Source organism: Pleurodeles waltl, chromosome 6, assembly GCF_031143425.1.
Source record: "Pleurodeles waltl isolate 20211129_DDA chromosome 6, aPleWal1.hap1.20221129, whole genome shotgun sequence".
Classification (NCBI taxonomy): Eukaryota; Metazoa; Chordata; class Amphibia; order Caudata; family Salamandridae; genus Pleurodeles; species Pleurodeles waltl.
In genome coordinates this window covers 863,593,751-863,618,559 of record NC_090445.1, presented here as the reverse complement: position 1 = coordinate 863,618,559, position 24,809 = coordinate 863,593,751, and the positions used below count along the sequence as shown (strand labels likewise).

At 41.7% G+C, this 24,809-nt stretch overlaps 1 protein-coding gene across 1 annotated transcript in view; it reads left to right on the top strand.

Moving 5' to 3' along the window:
• MMS19 (MMS19 homolog, cytosolic iron-sulfur assembly component) overlaps positions 1–24,809 on the top strand; it is a 493,377-nt gene that overhangs the window by 87,660 nt on the left and 380,908 nt on the right. The window contains exon 5 of the mRNA XM_069239619.1: positions 24,435–24,509. Coding sequence (XP_069095720.1) covers positions 24,435–24,509 — 75 coding nt within the window. The remainder of the gene's footprint in view (positions 1–24,434; positions 24,510–24,809) is intronic.

The window sequence follows — 24,809 nt, the reverse complement described above, 5'->3', positions numbered from 1 at the left end:
CATTACAGAGGGTATGAAAATAATTAATTTAAGGATCCTTTTGTCCCACAACGTAGGAGAGAATTACCTAAATCTTTAAGGGTTGGAACTTTGGAAGGTTGTAAGTAGATGTGAATCTTCTTGAAAGGAAAATAGTAAATATAGGTTTCTAAGTTTGTAAAATTTATCAGGAACATTTAATTTCATTGTGGATACAGTGAATGACATATTTGAAAAGCTGCAATCTTTTGTCATTACTGTCGGCGGTGCTGCTCATTGGACCTTAAAGGACAGAAAACTGTTTGCTCCTTATTTCTACAAAAAATACCATTCCTCAGTGAGATTTGACTTATTTGCAAATGTGATTTCGAAGGAAACTAGTTTGATAGAACTCCTTCAGTAGAACAGGGTTTTGCAAACCAGTTTTTAAATCTCCATCTTGTTTAAACTAGAGAAGCACTTCCCTTGACGTGAGAGTGTAGAACCGCAAACCATAATGCTTTTTCTAAACACAGCTATTTACTGAGGCTGTATGCTATGTTACTGGTATTTCACTTCTGGCATTGTTGGGTCCTCTTGGTTTTATTTGGTTTCTGAACTATTCATTCTATTGTGGGGTTGTGCAGTGCCAATTGCCTACTATTACAGGATTATAGATGGGCCAAGTTGTCTGTTGTTTCAGAGTTATGAGAATCATGCAAGCAAAATTGTAAGTGATTAGTATGACATGGATGTATTAATATTATTAATATGTCACTGTGTTGTTTGGATTTGTTACCTGACCACAATGCCATGCATGGTTTTTAGTAAAAGCAGCACCACACAGATTGATATTAAAGACGTAAAAAATAGATTTTATTTTAAACTTTGTGCTTTAGGCGGAGCCTGCCCCAAGATGCCTGTGGACATATAGTTCACATGCTCCGCTACAGTCCAGATGAAGTGTTGCATCCTGTCCTGGCCCTGAAAGACGTGATGTACAAAGTACCATTGGAAGGCTTTCCTAAATGTGAAGTGGGAGCTCCCTAGGTGATTCTAGTCTCCATCATTGTGGAGACACCTGTGAGGCCTGCACGGGCCATGCCACACTAGAGGCTGCATGACACACAGACTATTAGGGGAGGCCCTGTGGCAGAGCTCAGAAACTGCAGGTATGCAAAGAATTCTATTGCAGCGCTGTGGTCTACATGAGCTGCGGGGTCCTTCACCTCTATGGCACTAACTGATTTATGGGGGGTCCATGGATGTGAATGATGGCACAGTAACCGATTTATAGGGGTCCATTGATGTGAATGATAGCAGTGAGTAAGCAGAAGCCTGTAGCCAGTAGTTGCAACGGCCCGCCAGGGACCACCATCCTGAAAAGGTTTCCTGCACAGGTGCCCCCACAGTGAAACGAACCTTTGCCACCTATGAAGATGCCTGAGGTGGGTAGTGAGAACCCCTTTGCATGATTGCTGGAACAAAACATATCTTGAGAGACTGTGCGCAGTACCGACTGTTTGGTGTGTGTGTGGAGGGACTAGTTCTGCATGGTGATAAGGACCTTACCAACATTTTACTTTGCAGCATGGTGGCAAACAGATCATGGGTTCCCATTGGAGTTCCTCAAACATTTGAAGAAGAGGAAAGCTAGGGCAACCGCACCAGGCCATGCTGTACGAAGCGAATAAGGGAGACCTTACCTAGAACCATTGTGATGGCAAGCATAATACTCCTCCGTAACGAGAAGGAACAGCGTGCCTCCTATAGGCCAATCACACTGTTCAAAATTGAGGGTAAAATCTTGGCAAAGTTTCTGTCCAACAGCCTTAATATAATGATGAACAAATTGATATCTTAAGATCAGTCTGATTTCATGCCCTTATGGTCTACACAACACAACCTAAGGGGGCTTTTTGGATGCTTGGTGAGACACGATGCTATACAAGAGCCAGCGATCCTACTGGCTCTGGATGCGGAAAAGACATTTGACTTGATTGAGTAGAACTACCTGCTAGTAATCCTGTAAAACATAGGGTTTGGGACAGAGTTTCTGTCCTGGATATAGCTGTTATATGCTGAGTCATTGGCCAGGGTGACAATTGACACAGTACTATCAGAGGAATACCTATTGGGTTGGGGGACGAGACAGAGATGCCTACTCTCCCTCTCGTTTCCACTGGCATCGGTACCAGTGGTTGGTTGGGTAAGAATGGATGCTTAGATTCAGGGATTGAAATGAACAACGGAATGTGAGGATGTTATATCTCTTTACGTTGATGATTGAATTCCGTGCATGAAGGACCTGGAGCAGTCGGTTCCCAGAGTCCTGGCAGTGTTGGGTGTATTTGGTGGGTACTCTGGAATATGCGTCCACTGGTACAAATCGGTGGCATTCCAGAAAACAGAGTGGCAGCACCTGCTGGGGTGGGAAGTTCTTCAGCAGTGGTACTGGGAAGGCTTCAAATATCAAAGGATATACTTTACACGGGCCCCACCCGAGTTTCAGTGATGCAATTTGTGGAGGGTCGTGGAGGAATACAAAAACAACGTTGGACATTGATGAAAATTCCCTATTTAATTAGTGGTTAGGGCTGCTCTCTACAAGATAATTACGCTGCCCAAGTTTCTTTATGTATTGCAAACTTTGATGTATGAGGCACCTGACCAATTCTTCCGAGCAGTGGACGTGGTAACAAGAATGCTGCTATGGGATGTGGTCATCCCAAGAACAGCATTAACAATCTTGACAACAAATTCTTATAAGGGGGACATGACTCTACCTGATTTGTGATTATATTACTGGGGAGCTCACCAGCTGGTGGTTAACGTCTGGCCTTTGCCTCCCAACAGCAAGCTGTGCTTGAAATAGAGGATTTATGCGACCTGGTGGATACCTCTGCCGACTAAAAGACCTGACCGTTGGTCTAAGCCAGCAGAACTGGTTGTCCACATGTGGAAAAAAGCTATGCAACAAATCGGATGGGATGGAAGAAAAGGTGGCACTGGAAACTCCACTGTGGTAGTCTGTTATCTTCGCAGACCTTAAACAGCTTGCACAGGAGACAATGGGATATTTTGGAGTTATCTAACTTGGTCGATGTGTGTGATTCCTGGGGGCTTCTTCCATTTGGAGAACTACAGTGCCAATGTGAAATGGAGGAAAACCAGCATTTCCGATATTCGCAGGTGAAGCACACTCTGGCATGCTACATGGACAGATTATTAGATGTGGCCAAGGGCATAACCTTGTAATTTAAACTTTTGGCTGCCCCCTGCCTAAGCATGCATTATCACATTTCTATAGAATATAAATAATCGGATGTCAGCGTTGCGGGGTAGGTGGAACAGGACTTGAAGCTTGGGGAGGGCAAAGACTGAGGGGAAGGTATGCCTGCATCCTAGGGAGGTTGCTATCAAATCCGTGTTCCACTTGGTGCAACATACACCAATTATATAGAGGTTTTTTCATAAGGAACAAATGTTTCTTATGGGAAGGGTACCCAAGAGGTTGTAGCTGGCCACACTTGCACCCGCCTTTGTGTTTGGCCAACAAAAAGCCACACTGGGCATCTGAAGAGCATAAACTCTACTTAAGTACACTCTCCTGGTATGCAGTGTGCTTTTAGTGGTGGCCAGAAGTGCCATCATAGGCTTGTGGGCAGCCCAGAAGTCCCTGGACTTGAACAGTGAAGACCAAATATGGACTGGTGGATGCAAGTCGAGAGGGCAGTGTATAGGATGAGGGGATACTCACAGAAATTTTAAAGGATATGAGGCCTTTGGCTGGAGCTTTATGGTGCAGACTGAGTCTTTTGTTGGATTCTGGAAGTGGGGATTGAGGGCCTTTAAAAACTGGTCCCTGGTCTAGAGAGTTGAACACTCGGTCAGTAGCAGTGTGGGACAGATTTCGACATGTGTTCTTTGTCTCGCTTTGGTGCCCTTGGAGATTTCTTACCTATTAATACTGAGATTGATAAAATGTATGATGTTCCAAAACTGTGTTGAAGTATTGGTTACAAATGTGATGTTGATTACATGGCAGATGAAGATAGAATAAAAAGATGTCAAAAAAAGAAAATTGGGTAATAAATATTACAAAGCAGGCAATAAACCACATAAATTCCTACCAAATTTTCTCAAAGTAGTCCAAGCAAGAAATTAAATAGTTGAGGTTAAAATGACCATGGGTGAGGTGCAGTAGTGAGGAAGGCAACACCAGCTACTTTCACACCTTCTATAGAGAGCTACATGAGAGGGAGTCTATGGGCCCTTCCCTTTGAATACCGTAAATGTCAGGAGCTTGCATACCTCAAGTGTAATCCAAAAATAGAGAAGCCCTAGAGCGACAGACTATGAATAAGGAAATTCAGTCCTCCACCCCTGGAGAGCATCCGAGCTTTCACAGGTTTACAACTCCGTTTTATCAAACATTCAGGCCCCAGTGCTGTCCTTGCTCTTCAAGATCTTTCATTAAGTTGTAGATTATAGGGGCATAATGCCCACAATTACTGAATCCACTATCTATATAGTTCTGTAGTTAGGGAAACTAGCAGACTCTTGTGCCTCCTGTATGCCGATCTTGTTGCTCAAAATTGATGCAAATATTTTAATGAAAGTCACCACCCTTAGACTGCAGGGAGTGATGTAAAATATTATTCATCCCGATCAAGCATGGCTTATCATGGGAAGACAGACAGCTACCAGCAAAAAAATGTCTTTCCATCTCATAGATGTTGAGAGTAAGGGTGGCAGGAAGGTGATCCTAGTCTTCCTCAATGCTGAAACCTTTTTTACTGGATAGACTGGGATTACATGGATGATACATTGAGGGATTTGGCTTGGAGGACAAGGTTAGGCGATGGGTGATTGTTGTCTACTGCACTCCTAGGGCTAACATGTGGCTATGTGTGCAGTGTGTATATGGGAATAAGGGAAAAAGGCACCTGTTCTCCATTTGTAACCCCTGCTAGAACTACTGGCTTGTTGTATTTGTGCCAGTTACTCTTTTGGGGGATACACTTTGGTGAAGATGAGTTTAAACTTGCTATGTTTGCAGACAATATTTTACTGTTGTTGGTGGCCCTTTCCTGGCCTTTCCCATTTCTTATGGATGAACTTAAAGAAATCCTGAATAGTCTGGGCTTTAAAATACATTTGAGCAAATCCGGAGGGTTGAATAGTTCTATGTGGAAAAACATTCTCTGCCATTTAAAAGCCACATTCTAATGGCAATGGTCCCCTTCTACCATCACATACTTGAATATCTAACACAGCAGCACCCTTCGTATAATGGTGGATGTGGAACTGCAAAGCTGGAAGCATGAGTTGCTTTGGTGGTTGTGGCATATTGTAGCCACAGAAATGTCGATCCTGCCCAAGATTCTATACTTTTCCCAGTATATATATATATATATATATATATATATATATATATATATATGTTGGGTGGCATGTGTAGCTGCAGATACACATGCTGTGCATTATACTTCTGCCGTCTAGTGTTGGGCTCGGAGTGTTACAAGTTGTTTTTCTTCGAAGAAGTGTTTTTGAGTCACGGAATAGAGTGACTCCTCCTCTTCGGTTCCATTGCGCATGGGCATCGACTCCATGTTAGATTGTTTTCTTTCCGCTGTCTGGTTCGGACTAGTTTCCTCTCGCTCCGAGTGTTTGATTCGGAAAACTTGAAAAACGCCTTACTTTCGTCGGTATTGTATCAATCAGGTTTACATCTTCCATCGACACATCTGTACCGTCGGAGAAGAAAAAGTTATTCGCCCTTCGGGGCGCGTGCTCCCAACTCGGCCGACCGCGTGGAAGCCTCATGATTCAGACTCCATTCCGATTCTGTCCTCTGTGGCACGCAAAATTCCCTTATACAGACCAACATCTCGTCTGTAATCTTTGCCTTCCCCCAGATCATCAGGAAGAAAATTGTGAGGCCTGCCGATCCTTCTGATCCAAAAAGACACTTCGAGACAGAAGGGCATGAAGACTCAAGAGGGCGTCCAGAAGCTCCGAACATCTTGACGTTGAAGAGGAAGAAATCATACAGACAGCAGTCTCCGTTCGAGGTTCCGACTCCGACCGGGAATCCGAGGAACAGTCGATAAAAGGCTCCATGTCCGACTCGAGCAAACACGGTCGAAAATCCGGAAACCCCTTTCGGAGCTGAGAACATCCACTACACCATCTTTTTCGATATCGGAAAAGCCAGCTTCGGAGCCAAAAAGAGCAGGTTACACAGAGGAGCATGAACATTCTAAGAGACTGAAAGAAAGCCACAAAACCTCTGAAGAGGAATCTCAAGTACAGCCAATACTTGAAGTAATGGACGAAAGGTAAGCCAGGATTCATAACCACAAAGAAACAGGAAGAATCCTAACAGCACCTCCTCTAAAACCTAAAAGAAAGCTAGCCTTTCAGGAGGAATTGGACACTATGTAGCCACCAGCTAAAGTGCCAATACAAAAGGAGAAACCACCATCTCCTCAATTCTCTCCTCCTCAATCTCCTCCTCACTCTCCACTCCTGCATATCTCTCCTCTTACCAGTCCTACACCAGTACAGTCACCATCACACTCTTTTGACTCACAACAGGACAGTGTAGATCCATGGGATCTTTATGATCCAGATCCCATTCCTAGCAATGACCCAGACAGCTGTCCCTCTAAGCCTTCACCACCTGAGGATAGAACTGTTTATAACCAAGTTATAGCTTGGGCTGCAGCTTACCATTGGGTCACTATGCACACTGAACCATTAGAAGAGTATTTTTTGGTTAAATTCCCTCTCTTCCACACACTCAAAATATCAGTGCCTCCTCATGCTTCCAGGCATGTTAAAACACACCGATCAAATATTTAACAAGGCAGTTAAAGCACGTATAATCACGCCCAGGATAGAGAAAAAGTACAAACCACCTCCCTCTGATTACATAACACAGCAAGTTCCTCCAGATTCAGTTGTAGTCAGCGCAGCCAGAAAAAAGGTCAGACTCCCCATAATCAGGAGATATACCCCCACCAGATAAAGAAAGCAGAAAATTTGACGCGGCAGGGAAAAGAGTTGCATCCCAAGCAGCGAATCAGTGGAGGATAGCTAACTCACAAGCACTGTTAGTTCGATACGACAGGGCACATTGGGATGAGATGCAAGACATAATTCAGCATCTCCCCAAAGAGCATCAGAAGAGGGCACAGCAAGTGGTGGAGGAAGGGCAAGCCATCACGAATAATCAAATTTGTTCTGCCCTAGACCCAGCAGACACCGCTGCCACAAGTGTCAACACTGCAGTAACAATAGGAAGGCATGCATGGCTTAGGTCCTCAGGCTTTAAACCCGAGATACAGCAAGCGGTGTTAAATATGCCATTTAATAAGAAGCAACTTTTTGGCCCAGAAGTTGACACAGCCATTGAGAAATTGCGCAAAGACTCAGACACCGCAAAGGCAATGGGTGCACTCTACTCCACACCATACAGAGGATCATTTCAGAAACCTCAGTTTAGAGGTGGATTTCAAACACAAGCAGCAGAGGCATCCACATCGCAGACAAAACCAGCCTACCAACCTCAATACCAATGAGGTGGTTTTAAGGGCACATATAGGGGGACAGTATCCCAGAAGTAGAGGGCAATTTCAAACCTCTAAACAAACTTCACACCACACTAAGCAGTGACTTGTCTCGTCCCCTTCCACTCCACACCTCTCCTGTAGGGGGAAGACTACAACAGTTCCACACCAATTGGCAAAACATTACCACAGACAATTGGGTACTATCAATTATCCGCAATGGTTATTGCCTAGAATTGATACAAACTATCCCAATCATTCCACCAAAACCACACAAACTATCCACAGAACACATCAGTCTGTTACAGGAAGAAGTCAAATCTCTATTACTCAAACAAGCAATGGCTCCTGAAGTCATAGAGTTTGGATATTTACAACTACCATCAGAATGTATGGAAGTGATTAAGCAAGAAAGAAAACCCACGACTAGACAGTTCTATGCTAACAAATGGAAAAGATTTGTATATTACTGTCAATCTAAACAGATTGCCCCTCTTACAGCATCAATACAAGATATTGTATGCTATTTACTTCATTTACAGAAATCAAATTTAGCATTCTCTTCCATAAAAATACATCTTACTGCAATTTCAGCATATTTACAAAATAAACAGCACAGCTCTTTATTTAGAGTTCCTGTTATTAAAGCTTTCATGGAAGGCTTAAAACGCATCATTCCACCCAGGACACCTCCAGTTCCTTCTTGGAATTCAAACATAGTGTTCATGCGACTTATGGGCCCACCATTTGAACCTATGCTTTCATGTCAAATACAATCTTAACATGGAAGGTTGCCTTCCTAGTCGCAATTACATCATTGCGAAGAGTCTGTGAAATTCAAGCTTTCACTATTGAAGAACCGTTCCGACGAGTACACAAACATAAAGTTGTACTAAGAACAAACCCCAAATTTCTTCCAAAAAGTAGTGTCACCTTTTCATATAAATCTTCTCACAGCCATACTCTGTGGCAGAAAGAGCTCTACATAAATTAGACATTAAAAGAGCACTAATGTATCATAAAGATAGAACAAAACCATTCAGAAAAACTAAACAGCTGTTTGTAGCCTTTCAAAAGGAAGAAGACTATTGAGGGTCCCTGGTATGATAAGTAGCCCATCCAGGGAATAATACTTAAATATAAGCAAAAGCAAATGAGCTATCAATAATGTTCACTTTTAACCAACATAGTAAAAAAAACAATTAAACTGTAACAAAATTTATAGACAAAAAATATTTATTACAAATGTATGTCAAACAAAAACACATCTCAATATAAGGATATACAGTTATATAGAAGTAAAGCTGGGAAAACACAAAAAATGTTTCTATACATATTTACACCTATATACAAATAAATAGACAAAAAAGAACTGACACATCAGACAAGACAATAAAACTAATCCAACCATAAAAAGAACAAAAACATATACAAAATAACTTTTTTTAAAATGTATAAAGTAATAGAATACAAACAAGAAATATACACTTATTTTTTCTGAAAATTAAATGATATTCACATAAGTGCCATATTATTATTCAATTTCTGATTGTGTCTCCATGTTACTTAGGAAAAAGAAAATACATTATATCTCAACTTCATTAATTCAGCGTTCATATAAACAACAAGCAGTAGTAGGACATACAGGTAACCCCATTTCAAAACAAGGATTAGTAAAATGGATTGTAAAATGCACCCAAACATGCTACGTTAAAGCCAAAAGACAACTCTTAGTTACTCCTAAAGCACATTCCACAAGGAAAAAAGGTGTTACAATGTCTTTTTTAGGAAATATACCAATGGCTGAAATATGTAAAGAAGCTACTTGGTCAACACCACATACATTCACTAAACGCTACTGTGTAGATGTTTTAGCAACACAACAAGCCACAGTAGGTCAAGCTGTACTCAGAACATTATTTCAAACAACTTCAACTCCTACAGGCTGACCACCGCTTTTATGGGAGGACAAACTGTTTTGTAGTCTATGCATAGCATGTGTATCAGCAGCTACACATGCCACCGAATGGAAAATGTCACTTACCAAGTGTTCATCTGTTCGTGGCATGTTCCGATACAGATTCACATGCACCCTCCCCGGGAGCCGGTAATCGTTTAAGTTAACAACATTTGTACATATATATGCTTTAGCATGGACATCACTTTTCTTTTTCACCTATATACTCTATCACTCCTACCTTACCCTCTGCGGGAAAACAATCTTGACATGGAGTCGATGCCCATGCGCAATGGAACCGAAGAGGAGGAGTCATTCGATCCCGTGACTCAAAAACAGTTCTTCGAAGAAAAGCCACTTGTAGCACTCCGAGCCCAACATTAGATGGCAGAAGTATAATGCACAGCACACATGCTGTGCATTAGTCCACCATCTAGTGTTGGGCTTGGAGTGTTACAAGTTGTTTTTATTAGTAGAAGTGTTTTCGAGTCAAAGGATCGAGTGACTCCTCCTCGTCAGTTGAATTGCGCATGGGCATCAACTCTATTGTTAGATTGTTTTCCCTCAAAGAGGGTAAAGGAAGGAGTGATAGAGTATATAGGTATAAAGTAAGAGATGTCCATGTAAATGTATATACATATGTACAAATGTTTGTAACTTAAACTACAACAGGCTTCCGGGGAGGAGTGAGGGTGCATGCGAATCTGCAGCAGAACATGCCACGAATAGATGTACACTAGGTAAGTGACATTTTCCGTTCGATGGCATGTGTAGCTGCAGATACACATGCTGTGCATAGACTACAAAGCAGTTTGTTCTCCCTTAAATTAGCGGTGGTCAGCCAGTAGGAGTTGAAGTTGTTTGAAATAATGTTCTTATGACAGCTTGACCTACTGTGGCTTGTTGTTCTGATAATATGTCTACACAGTAGTGTTTAGTGAATGTATCTGGTGTTGAACATGGAGCTGCTTTACATATTTCAGCCATTGGTATATTCCTAAAAAAAACATTGTTGCACCTTTTTTCTGTGTAGAATGTGCTTTGGGAGTAATTAAAAGCTGTCTTTTTGCTTTAATTTAACATGTTTGGATGCACCTTACAATCCATCGTGCTAAACCTTGTTTTGAAATGGGTTTGCCTGTATGTGGTTTTTGGAAAGCAACAAATAGTTGTTTAGTTTTTGTAAATGGTTTAGTTCTGTCTACATAGTACATTAAAGCTCTTTTGATGTCTAACATATGTAGAGCTCTTTCTGCCACAGAATCTGGCTGTGGGAAGACGACTGGCAGGCCCACTGTCTGATTTATATGAAATGGTGAGATAACTTTTGGTAGAAATTTCGGATTTGTTCTTAATACACCCTTATGTTTGTGCAGAGTAGAGTACAGTGGCATGGTGTGGTAGCACACTGCCATTACAGACAAAACATTTTCAATTGAAATGGCCATTACATTTGCGCAGACATACAGTTTTACTAATAGAACTATACAGTGCACAGACGAAAGTGTATGGAACTTGCATCACCAAGTATAATGATTTGTTTTGATCATATTAAAGTATTTGTTCCAACACTTCAGAAATAACAAAAAATGTGCTTCATTTGTGGCCCTAGTTCGGCTATATTCTGAAATACTAACAGAGTTCAATCTTTAGATGTTGTCGTGTGCTGGAAGAAATACTCTTTCCTACCCCCAAGATCCAGCAAGATTGTCACATAAATCCTCTCCCTTTGAAGTCCAAGAAAGGTAAGTAAACAAGCGCACTTGGAAGACCGCGCTTGATATTTGACCTCTTCTCTGAATGGACAGCAAATGAGACGAGTAAGAACAAGATTTACAGGCCTGTTTACTGAAAGGGAGCACTCGAACCGATACTGTAAATAAGGTTTGGACAACGGAAGGTACAAACTCAAGCTGGACAGCCTAAAACCAATAAAGCCAGCAAATAGAAAGCAAAAAATTTGAGTTTCAAAGCCAATGGCAAGCAACTGGCAGAGTTAATTCCTAGGTCAACTTTCTGAATGTCCCCAAGATGCCTTTAGCAAACCAGACAGCTATGCTGTCTGGTAGGCTGCAACCTAAAAAGTCAGCAAATTGAAAGCAAGCAACTGAGTTACAATCCACAAAGCCAGTAGTAAGCATTCAGCAAAATCCATTCCCAGGGAAGCTTTCAAAATGCCCACAAGAAGTCGTAAGCAAACCAGACGGTTTGTACGACGGAACCATGCATGCCATTACCACCTATGCCGTTTTCAACGCATCCATTACAAAAGAAATACGTTTACCATGCATGCCATTACAGTGAAAATGTAAGTAAGTGTTTGTGTGTGTGTGTGTGTGTGTGTGTGTGTGTGTGTGTGTGTGTGTATATATATATATATATATTTTTTTTTTTTAACAAAGGTTACAGGGGAGTTATGTTATGTTCACATTTCACACGTACAAAACCATAGAAATTCAGCAGTTATAGTTACCTCAGCTAACTATAACTTGATCCACTATAATGCACTTCTTATGACCTCACATATTACATCACTCATGACGTGCTCAGTGACATCATTGATGACATCTCAAATGACATCACTGATGACATCATCCAGTGAGTGTAGGTGGTATAGAAATGTGTGTGAGTGGGTCTGTGGGTGGGTGAGTGAGTGGTTAAGTGAGATGTTGTGTGGGTAAGTGAGTGGATATGTAAGTGACTGGGTGAGCAAGTGGCTCTGTGAGTGGTGGAATTGGTTGAGTTGAGTAGGTGTGTGAGTGGCTGTATTGGTGAGTGGGTGTGTGATTGCTTGAATGAGCGAGTGACTGTGTGTTAGTGACTGTCGGTGAGTTGGTGGGACAGTGACTACGTGAGTGGGTGTTTGAGTGGCTCTATACATAAGTGTGTGGCTGTGTCAGTAACTGTATGAGAATGACTGTATGTGTGAGTAGTTGTATCGGTGAGTGAATGGGTGTGTGAGTGGGTGCATGTGTAACTGAGTGCATATCTGAGTGCCTGTAAGGGTCAGTGAGTGGTGCTATGAGTGACTTACTGGGTGTGTAAGTGACTTTCAGTGATTGAGTGTGTGAATTTTTGCATGGGTGTGTGAGTAGCTGTGTGAGTCTGTGTTTAGCTGAGTTAGTGCTGTATGGGTCAGTGAGTGGATGAGTGAGTGGTTGTCAGAGTGAGTGCCTGTGTATGTGTCAGTTTCATGGGTCTGTAAATGAGCATCTGAGTAGTTGTGTGTGTATGGATGTACAAGAGTTTGTTTGGGGGTATGAGTGCGTGTGTGAGTGGTTCGGTGGGTGTTGTCATCAGGGCTGTCATTTGAGATGTCATCAGTGACATCACTGAGCATGTCATGAGCATGTAATATGTAAAGCCATAAGCAGTGCATTATGGGGGTGCAAGTCAGTTAGCTGAGGTAACTATAACTGCTGAATTTCTGTGATTTTGTATGTGTGAAAAGTGAACTTAACTATAATGTCCCTGTAACCATTGTTTTTTTCAGTAATTTTCTATGTTTTTTAATGTAAAGTATTTTCACTTACTATATGTTAATCCAGTCACCACCGCCAGGCCCTGTGGCCAACCCCCCTAACAACCCAACCCCACGTTTGGGTGATTGCCTAAGTGTATACTTGCAGCTATGTACAAGTGAGTAAGTGCAAGAGTGGTGTATAGGTGACTGACTGAGTCCATGAGTGGTGTATGATGGATTGATTGAGTGTATGAATGCATGTACAGGTGTGTGAATGAGTCCATAAGTGGTGTATGGATGAGTGACTTATTGGGTGAATGGTGTATAGATGATTGTCTAAGGTAATGAGTGCATTTATATGTGAGTGTATGATTGATATATGGGTGAGTGTGTGTGAGTGGTGTATAGGGGACTGTATGAGTGTGTGTGAGTGGTGCATCGGTGACCAAGTGTATGAGAGTGTGTATAGTGAGAGTGTATGTGTCCATAAATGGGTGATTAAGTGTATGAGTGCATGTGTGAGTAAGTGTATGAGAGTGTGTATGAGTGGTGTATGAGTGATTGAGTGTATGAGTAAGTGAGCAATTGATACGTTCATGTGTGAGTGATTGCATGGGTGATTGAGTGCATGACTGTGTATGGGTGTGTGTGTGTGACTAGTGTATGGGTGACTGAGTGCATCATTAGTGTATGAGTGATTGAGTGCCCAATGGTATAGAGAAGAAGTAAGAAAGTAGTAGTGAGGAGAAGAGTAAGAATTAGAAAAATAAAATATGGATGGCCATACTATGGGTTTTTGTTGCAATCATGTGATCAGGAGAGAGGGGTCTGTGATTTCAGATCACTGGATCACACATTTCTTTTTAATATGGTTAGTTTTAGTATATAGAGGCATCTCTTTTTTTTATATTGGAATCGGGGTGCACCTAAATATAAGTATGTATAAGTTACCCTATAGTTGTTTGACTTTTGAATATGTGATTTGATGTGTTGTTGGGAACAAAGGGAACCGTGGATCTGCCCGTTTTGGAAAAATAAATGTTTTTTTTTGATTGACTGTATTTGGACCCCACCCTATTAGAGTAGCAGCCACGCACTACAGTAGTTATTGTTTCATCTGTGTGGAGAGAGCACTAAAATCCCAAACGAGCTGTTAGATTGGGTGCTTTTCTTTGCTTTTTTTCCCTAAAGCAAAGACTAGTGGTTCATGAGTGGCACAAGGTCCAGAAGATCCCCCCCATGGAGGAAGGGGGGGGGGGGGAACATCTCCAGTGAACAAGGAGAGTGAGGTGTGGAAACCCTTCACTATCAGTCTAGGAGAAAAGAAAGTGACCGCTAAATATGCAACATGTAATATTTGTGGCAGACAGCTTTCACGTGGAACTTCGAAAAAGTATTCACATGGAACAAGTTCCATGTGGAAGCACCTTAAGACCATCCGCGAGACAACATAATCCTGCACAAGAGGTCTTTCTTCTTTCACTGCTGCTGAGGGACAGTCTTCAGCTGCTACTATCACAGTGCCATCTGTATTACAGGACCTGGGAAGAACAGTGACTTACTGTTCAAAACGTCGCTTGCTCTTTTCTGCCAAGGTCTCCTCTGTGTCTGACTTTTTCTGTACCATTGATAATCACCATTGCTCGTTTTTTTTTTTTCTTTTAAAACTTTGTTTTCCATTTTTATAAAATGAAGTATTGCTTCTTTGTTGTTATGATTTTTTGTTTTAGAGGTAGTTTAACCCCTTTGCTGCCAGGCCTTTTCAACCTCAGGTGCCAAGCCTTTTTTTGGCTGTTTGGGGAAGTTCGCGATTAGGCCCTCATAACCTTTTGTCCACATAAGCTACCCACGCCAAATTTGCGTCCTTTTTTCCAACATCCTAGGGATTCTAGAGGTTCCCATACTTTGTGGGTTCCCATGAAGGAGACCAAGAAATTAGCCAAAATACAGTGAAAATGTCGGGTTATTTTCCAAAAAATGGGGAAAAAGGGCTGCAGAAGAAGGCTTGTGTTTTTTTCCCCCCTAAAAATGGCATCAACAAAGGGTTTGCAGTGCTAAAATCACCATCTTCCCAGCTTTCAGGAACAGGCAGACCTGAATCAGAAAACCCAATTTTTCAACACAAGTTTGGCATTTTACTGGGACATACCCCATTTTTACTATTTTTGTGCTTTCAGCCTCCTTCGACTTCGACTTAGTGACAGAAATGGGTGTGAAACCAATGCTGGATCCCAGAAAGCTAAACATTTCTGAAAAGTAGACACAATTCCGGATTCAGCAAGGGGTAATTTGTGTAGATCCTACAAGGGTTTCCTACAGAAAATAACAGCTGAAATACAAAAATATTGAAATTGAGGTAAAACAAAAACAGCCATTTTTCTCAACGTTTTACTCTGTAACATTTTCCTGCAATGTTGGATTTTTTAAAGCAATATACCATTAAGTCTGCTGGACTCTTCTGGTATATAGGGCTTGTAGGTTCATCAAGAACCCTAGGTACCCAGAGCCAATAAATGAGCTGCACCTTGCAGTGGGTTTTCATTCTATACCGGGTATACAGCAATTCATTTGCTGAAATAGAAAGATTGAAAAATAGGTATCAAGAAAACCTTTGTATTTCTAAAATGGGCACAAGATAAAGTGTTGAGAAACAGTGCTTATTTGCACATCTCTGAATTCTGGGGTGCCCATACTAGCATGTGAATTACAGGGCATTCCTCAAATAGACGTTTTTTTTACACACTGTCTTACATTTGGAAGGAAACAAATTAGAGAAAGACAAGGGGCAATAACACTTGTTTTGCTATTCTGTGTTCCCCCAAGTCTCCCGATAAAAATGGTACCTCTCTTGCATGGTTGGGGCTAATCCTCGCGACAGGAAACGCAACATGGACACATCAAATTTTTACATTGAAATCTGACCTGTTTTTTGCAAAGTGCCTAGCTGTAGATTTTGGCCTCTAACTCAGCCGGCACCAAGGGAAACCTACCAAACCTGTGTATTTTTGAAAAAACAGATGTCAGAGCACTCATGATATCAAATTAGAAGTAAGTTCAAATGTCCAATCTCCTTGGTGAAAGTACGACAAACTCGTGTTTGTCTCAGAGTCCAGTTTAATTCATAGTGTTCTATTGTGCTCCACAAGAACAGCCAACACGTGTTTCATCCTCTGAGAAGTTTCTCTCTTGAGGACTTCATCAGGGCTTAATGTCATATAATCAGTCCAAAACAATTCTTATAACAAGATAGTCTCCGTCTGTATCTCTCGGTTGGTATCTAAATTCTATTTGGGTTCGGGAAACCGCCGCGTGGTCCGATACACTCTGCAGCGTTTCCGTATCTTAGAACAGCATTGTATCTGTGTATTTTTGAAAACTAGACACCTAGGGGAATCCAAGATGGGGTGACGTGTGGGGCTCTCACCATGTTCTGTTACCTAGAATCCTTTGCAAACCTCAAAATTTGGCTAATAAAACACTTTTTCCTTTCATTTTGGTGCCAGAAAGTTCTGGAATCTGAGAGGAGCCGCAAATTTCCTTCCACCTAGCGTTCCCCCAAGTCTTCCGATACAAATGGTACATCACTTGTGTGGGTAGGCCTAGTGCTGGTGACAGGAAATGCCCCAAAACACTATCTGGACACATCAAAATGATCAAATACAAAACTACCTGTTTTTGCGGGGTGGGGGAGGTGAGACTTGCGTGGATCCCCCAATGTTTTCTTACCCAGAATCCTCAGCAAACCTTAAATTTAGCACAAAAAAATCAAATTTTTCCCACATTTCTGTGTGGGATCACTGCACCAGGACAAAGTTCCTACCACCAAACGTTCCTCTCAGTCTCCTGGTAAAAATGATACCTTACTTGTGTAGGTGGGCCAAGTGCCTGTGACAGGGAAGAGTCAAAAACATGTTAAAATTGAGAGGGAACCAAAGTGGATCCAAAAGGGCAGTTTGGAAGAAAAAAAAACATTTTTAGGCTGACAAGTGCAGCAGAATTGTTATTGGTATAGATGAGACAATGTTGGGTGGTAGGAATTTTGTGGATTCCTGTAGATTCCAGAAGGTTCCATCACAAAAATGTGGGAAAAATGTGTGATTTCCAGCAAAGTTGGAGGTTTGCAGGGCATTGTGGGTAAGAAAATGGTGCGGGTGCATGTGAAACTCACCACCTTGGAATCAACCAGATGTTTAGTTTTCAGATGTGTCTAGGTCTTGTGGATTTTTCTACATGGCAGCGTCCCAAAGTCTAAAAAGTGCAGCCCCCACCATTCCAAGTGGGACAATTTTGAGAGTTAGCCAGCTATCATGGTCCAATATAAAACCAAATCCCAAAATAATCAAATGTCCTATTGCATGCCGTGGGATAAGATGTTTTAGTGTGCGGGAAAGAGCTTGAAAGACTGTTACCCCCCTTCAGTTCGGGTCGGGGCATAACCAGGCCCATACTGATTGATAGCCACTACCTGACTATTTTTGGTTTTTTATTCCCTGGCATCTAGTAGACTTTCTGCCTTGGTCTCTGGTGGGCTTTAAAAAATAGGCCGATCTGCCCCCAAGGGCGGCAAATATGGCCAACAGTAATGTGCAATCCCTGGTGTCTAGTGGTTCCTGCCCCCCTTGGGGGAAGATTGGCCTAACAAAAATAGGCGATCTGCCCAAGGGGGGCAGAAATGGCCTAGATACAATTTGCCCCCCAGAGGAGCGACCCTTGCCTAAGGGGTCACTCCCCATCCATAAAAACCCAAAGTAAAAATATATATATATATATTCCTGCTTCTAGAGGTTTTCTGAACCCCCCCCCCCCCCGGGGGCAGATCAGCCTATTTTGTTAGGAAATCTCTCTCCCCCCCCCCCCCCCCCACACCTCCCCCACCCCTCCTGCCCCAGGAGTGGCCCTTGCCCAAGGGGTGGCTCCCCTTATGCTTAAGCATAATTTAAAAAAAAAAAAAAAAAACTGGTGTTCAGTGGTTGCCATTCACCCCCCCCCCCCTCCACCCCCCCCTCAGGCAGAAATGGCCTAAAAATACTTTTGCCACCCCGCTCCCCTCATGACTATTACAATAGAAAATAAAATTCACTGGTGTCTAGTGGGCATCGGGATCGGGCAGCAGAAATGCTGAGAGAGCTGAAAGGAGAGGAAAGGCCTTTCCTCTCCTTTCATGCCTTGCTTGGCCCCTCCAGTGATCGGAAGAGAAATGCAAAAGCATTTCACTTCGGGGGGGGGGGGCGGCAGGCCTCTGATGAGGTCAGCGTGCAATTACGTGAGCTGACGTCATCAGACGCCACTGGGTCGAAGGGGAAGCGATTCCCCTTCCAACCCCGAACTGGGGAGGGCCAGCCCTCGGGGGGAACGCTAGCGCGTCCCCTGAGGGCCAGTACACGGACGTAATGGTTACGTCCGTGGCACCTGAGAGGCACAGCCACGGACGTAACCATTACGTCTGTTGCTTACAAGGGGTTAAAAAAGAAAAAAAAAGTTTACAAAACCTTACAAAAAATAAAAGGTTCTTGTTAGAACCACTCTATTCACTGAAAAAAGAGCTGTGTCTATGTTTTTTTTCTCTTACGATAAGTGTGTGAAAGTATAGTTAAGAATATGCGTGGCTGTATAAGTGAATGCATTAGTGTCTGTTTGGGAGTGTCACTGTGTACATAAATATGTGCCTGGGTGACTCAGTGTAAGCATTAGTGTATGTCTAGGTGTACTAGCACATACGGGAGGGTGGGCATGAGTGTGTCATTTTAGAGATAATTGTGTGTTTGCATAGGTTAGTGTATATGTGGGTTTGTCACTGTATGAGTGTCTGGATATGTTACTGTATGCACCAGTGTGTATGTGGTTGTGTCAGTATATGACTAGGTGTGTCTCAGTATATGACTAGGTGTGTCTCAGTTTGTTATAGTATGTGTCAGTGTTTTGCATAGGTATATTAGTGCAGGGATGACTGTATGTGAATTTCTTACTGTATATGCTTGAGTATGAGTGTATGGATGAGTGTGTAGCTCGGTATGCTACTGTATATACCAGTGCGTGCCTGGCTGTATTAGCATCTGGATTACTATGTATGTGCATGTATCAGTGTATAGATCAGCGTCCTACTGGTTGTGCCAGGAATATGTCAGTGTGTGCCTCAGTATATTAGTGTATGCATTAGTGTCTGCTGGAGTGTGTAAGTGTATGGATGAATGTCTATCTGCTTGTGCTAGTAAATGCATTAGTGTTGGCGTGGCTATGTGGATGTATGGATCAATGTATGTTAGCAGAGATGTCAGGGTGTACATGAGTGTGTCACTTTTTAGTAAATGTGTCTCTGGGTGTGCATGGTGTGTCAGTGTATGCATGAGTGTGCTTGGATGTGTCAGTATATGAGTCGGTGTGTACCTGTGTGTCTTACTGTATATATATGTATTTGTCTGGATGTCAGTTTATGCAAAATGTGTGCCTGGGTGTCTAAGTATATGCATGAACATGTACCTGGGTCTGTTCGTATATACATCAGTGTGTGCGTGTGTATGTGATAGTGGATGCCTAGGTCTTTGCCTGGGTGTGTCAGTACATGCACAAGAGTGTACCTAAGTGTGTGTATCAGTGTCTCATATAGGTGTGTCAGTGTGTTTATAGATCAGTGTGTCCCTTGGTATGTCAGACTACATATCAGCGTTTTTCTGACTCAGTTAGTGTATGCATAAATATCTATCTGGGTATCTGTGTGTGGATTAGTACATGCCTGTATGAATAGTTCCCTACATATCTGAGAGTATATACCTGTGTGTGCTTACATGTCAGGAAATATATTAGTGTGTGTTGGATTGTGTCAGTACATGCATAGCTGAGTGTGTGGGTGTGTTACTTTATGCAGCCATGTTTGCATAGGTGTTAGTGTATGCATTAGTGTGTGTCTAGGTGTGTTATTCTATATATCAGTGTGTGCTTGGGTGTATGAAAGTATGGATATGTGTATACCTGGCTATATTAGTATGTTTATCACTCTTTGGCTGGGTATGCCAGTGTATACATTAGTGTCCATCTGGGTGTGTCTGTATCTAGATTAGTAGATGCCTGTATGTATCAGTGTGTAGATGAATGAGTCCCTTGATATCTATTCACTGAAAAAACAACAAAGGTTACAGGGACGTTATAGTTAGGTTCTGAATTTATTCGTACAAAACCATAGAAATTTACTTGTTTAAGTTAGTTATTTAAGGTAGTTATAACTCTTGCCCTAAGTTAACTATAGCTTGTGCCCTCACCATGCACAGGTATGTGATCAATCATTATACTGCAGATATTACAGTGAGTTTATCAATGATGTTACAGTGACTTTATCAATTATGTTATCAAAGAAGTCATGAGTACTGTAATTTGTATGGAAGTTAGCAGTGCATGGTGAGGCTGCGCCCCCTATCAGTACCCAACCTTCCACCGTGCACAGCCTTTGCCCGTGCGCCTCGGGGATTGCCTGCAAAGTCTGGTCTGCAGGCAGTCCCTGCGGCCAACCCACTGAACCACCCAGCCCTACTCTGCACACACTGGCACATTCAGGCACTGATTCTCTCTCGCTTCACTATGGCAACTCTTTATACCTTAGCTCTCCATGCTATGTGATAAAAAAACTTCAAGTTGTACAGAATGCCGCAACCAGATTGCTCACTAATCTACCTAGACATCTTTCTGCGAAGCCAGCACTTGTTGAACTCCATTGGTTGCCTATAAAACAACATATTCAATTTAAAGCCTTATGTCTGGTCCACAAGGCCCTACATGATAAGGGTCCCTTTTTTCTCAGACATTGCTTATTTATTTATGCCCCTGCCAGATTTTTGCGTTCGTCTACCTCCCGGCAAGTCCACATAGCACGATCTAAGAGATCCTGGGGAGGCAACTCCTTCTCGGTCAAAGCTGCTTGGCTCTGGATCTCCCTTCACTCAGAGCTTCGTCATGAACCCTCAGAACGTCAGTTTAGGAAGAATCTAAAAGCTGTTCTTTTTGCTGCTAACTCTCTGCCTTAATTCCTCCTTTTCTCTTTTCTTTTTTTCCTTCTTAGGAGTCTTCACGTATCTCAGCGCTGGGACGCCCTAGGGTAGCTACGCGCTCTATAAATTCATTAAACTAAACTAAACACGGCCGTTTGGCCCTGCGTGGCCGTAAACCTCTGCAGTCTCTCTCTCTGTGTGTGAGAATAGGTGTAACAGGGTGTATCTGGTGGTGAGAGTGGCTCTGAGAGTCTGTCTGGGTGTGAGAGTGCATACATCAGTGTCTTAGTGGGTGAGTCAGTGTCCGCACAGGTCTGTGAGTTGGTGCATGAGGGTGTCAGTGGGTCTGTGAGTGGGTGCGTGAGGGTCTGAGTGGGGCTGTGAGTTGGTGCACTAGGGTCTGAGTGGTTCTGTAGTAGGTACATGACTGTCTGTTAGTGGGAGAAAGATTAAAAGAGAGTGAGAGGGAGATAGAGTTTTTTTTAGATTTTGATGGGTGATCTATTTAGAATGAGATATTTCTGCACAAATTGAACAGGAAAATGTATTTGTCAATTAAAAACCCAAGATCACCTTTCAGTATGAGCCTTAAACATTTCCAGTTGAATAAAAAAGAGGGAACTCACACCTGGACTTGAATCCTCCGAACTGTTTGACCTTCACACCCTTTATGGGCTATCTGGAACCGCGGGGGAGCCTCAAGGCCACTTCAAAATCTTTTGTTTTGGAAAAGTTTGTTAAGATTCGTCAAATGGTGGTAAAGATATAAGCAAGTCAAAAAAAAAACTTCTATGGAAACATACACATTATTATATATGTACATATATATGTAAATCCTGTGTTTGTAAATGTATTTCTTTATGCAAAAACTGGGTAGTTCCCAGGGTTTATTTAGAAAGCAGCTCCAGTATAGAGCACCGTACAACTCGTGGGGCACTCTAAATTCGCCCATCTCAACCTGAAAAACCTCCACATTGGAATCAAACCCTGAGACTACATTGTTCTGCTTTGCTTCAGACTGAGAGGAAACAGTGCCAAGGAAGGCAACACTCTATTTAAGTAATGAATTTACTTAGGCACTTCCCAGTTATCAAATAAAAGCACACAAAAATATGGACATGAGCATTTTACTTGAATGCAGTAAAACATGCGTAAATTCTAAAATATTACTGCAATACATCAACAATGAATATATGCAGTTAAAAAAAATATATATATGTGTATGTATGTGTGTATATATATATATATATATATATATATATATATATATATATATATGCATCACCATGGGGGTTGAACTCTTCATCCTTGCCAGCATCATCAAACGGAGGAACCCTGGACGGCTGAAGCAAGCGGTTTTCCCAACATGGGGTGTTTCCTGAACTGTGCCCCTACGTTCAGGCGAGCTCCGTCTACATCATTGCCAAACCTCCCCACCCTGTATACCTTAAACAAACCCAAGAGGAAGATTCTGGCAATCTCACTCTCCCTTCGAGTAGTTTATGAAATTCAAGCCGTGGCTATCCTTGGTCTGCATCGAAAATGCGCAGAGGAACAGGCCTTGCCTCGATGCACATTCCAGAGATAGAGCTGTACCTATCTCTGCTAAAAATATTCTCACCTTGGTACACTCTTATTACCTCTGCATCCCCCACAATATGTTCCCTGCTCTGGTGAGCAGAGCGAAAACACATTCCGTGTAGAAACAGTCTTTGTGGAAAAATACCTGTGCCACTGATGTGACAGCACTTGAAGCTAAGCACAAAATGGAGTCAGTGGTCTAAGGTTGAGTTGGTGGTCAAACACAAATAGCATTACATACATATATGCATTGTCATTTGTGTTGGTGCTAACCCTCTGTGTAAGCCTGGAAATGAGACCCAAATGTTTGGCTCGTGTATATTTCAGTGTCATTTTGTTATTTGTTTTAATGCTGCAATCCATTGAGCACTATACTAGGCAACAGTTGAATATCCTTACCTATGATACCTGCATTGTTTTATAATTAAATTACTACTCAGCTGATAATTTTTCGTTCATTTCCTTCTTTTATACATCAAAAAGGAATCAACCTTGTATGCTTCGTATATGCCTTTAGTCCTTTTATTAGTAGTACTACATCACATTTAACTCACGAGTCTTAATACCCTTGGTAAGCAAAACAACATATCTTTAGTATGCCTGCACAGTATTTTGTCTGTAAGTGCTGCGTTCAGCCCCTATTTGTACTGGTTGACAAACAAGTTGTATAAAAGTTCTAATCATACTGCAGCTTAGGGCCTCAGTTACTCTTCATTAGTTGGTTACATCAAGGTATATACTTCTCCATCCTAATGTTCACTGTATCTAATATATTAATCCATTTTGTTTCTTGCTCGTTTTTTTTTTCTCTGTCTCCTTCTCCTCGTGCATAGGAACATATAAAGTAACCAGCAGTTAAATCGTTTCTGTGTCACCTATTTATTTAATACATCAAATTGTTTTCCAGTTGGGTATTTTGATCATGATTTGTGAGTGTTTTAGATTTACGCTTCATCTGCCCAGCATCTTTTCGCAGAGAGTACATATTGTTTATACCATACACATTGTAACAAATACACAGAATGTTGGGTTGCAGTTAAAACGTCCGATTTCTAGGTATTTTGCATCTCTATATTTTCTGCACTTGGTGGTATTTTTTAAATAAATATGTAAAACATCGACATGGCCCACGTTTAAAGTTACCAGATTGTAATGTCTACAGTCCTGCTGTTTTATGGTTGACATATTTTATCATGTCATTCGAAACTCGCATGTATATGGTTAATATATGAATTTGCTGAAAAGTGATAGATTGTCTTGTAAGAAGAATTTCACTGATCGGTTTGTCTGACATTATCACAATTTCTCAAGATACTGTATAATTTCTTATTTTGTAGCACTAAATTTAGCGATGGAGCCGACAGTATCCCTTATTTTGCTTCCTATCTTCCTTTTAATTTTGAATAAATCTTCTCGGTTTATTTCTTTGACTCGGTCGAATGAAGTTGTAACACCTGCTTATTTTACCTCCCTCTCCTGGGATATTTCTAAAAATTGTTTTAGTTTATGCTGCAAATTTTTGCCCAGCCTTCCTTGTACAGTGAAAGTAAAAATCTCATAATTCCGAGAGGTAACTGTTATTGCCGACCTCGCTGGATTTAGGGGGCCCACTCATAATAAGTGCCAAAATGTATGGAGAACATTTGGGGTAATTCCAAACTAATGAACAAACATTTTTAAAAAAAGAATGCCTTGTTCAAGTTGTTTTATTTAGTAAATATGGGGTATCTTGGGAGAATTTAAGCAGAGCATGGGATTTAATCACAAAGGAAGTTCATTTTCCTTCTTCTGAAGAAAGATATGCCCTCGTGGGAACAAGGTCTCCTTGTAGGTTCATTTGTCATATTCATACTTCTTGCAGACTCACTTAAACTGTCACATTTCGAAATTCCATTCAAAATTCTGTTTTATTTTCTTCACAGAGCTTGTGTGAAGCTTTGCCTAAAGGACTGGCTGTGTCTGTGCTGAAGGCAATTTTTCAGGAAGTTCATGTCCAGGTGAGGTTTTGTCCGTTTATATATTTTTTAATCGGTTGATGAAAATTATGGGTTATAAAACATTTACAAATCTGTCCACGGCCGTTCAGCTTTCGAGAGATCACTATTGCATGGTTTTTTGGACTCCCCTTAATAGCCATCAATTTTCTTGCTGGTTTCCTGTGATTTAGTTTTCCATCCTTTTATTTCACACCCTTCCACTTTTTCTCTTTTGTGAGGTTTGGCTAGGGTACTAACGATTTTTCTTTACAGTCGAAATACACCAGAACACACGGCCATTGTAAACTACTAATCCTTTAA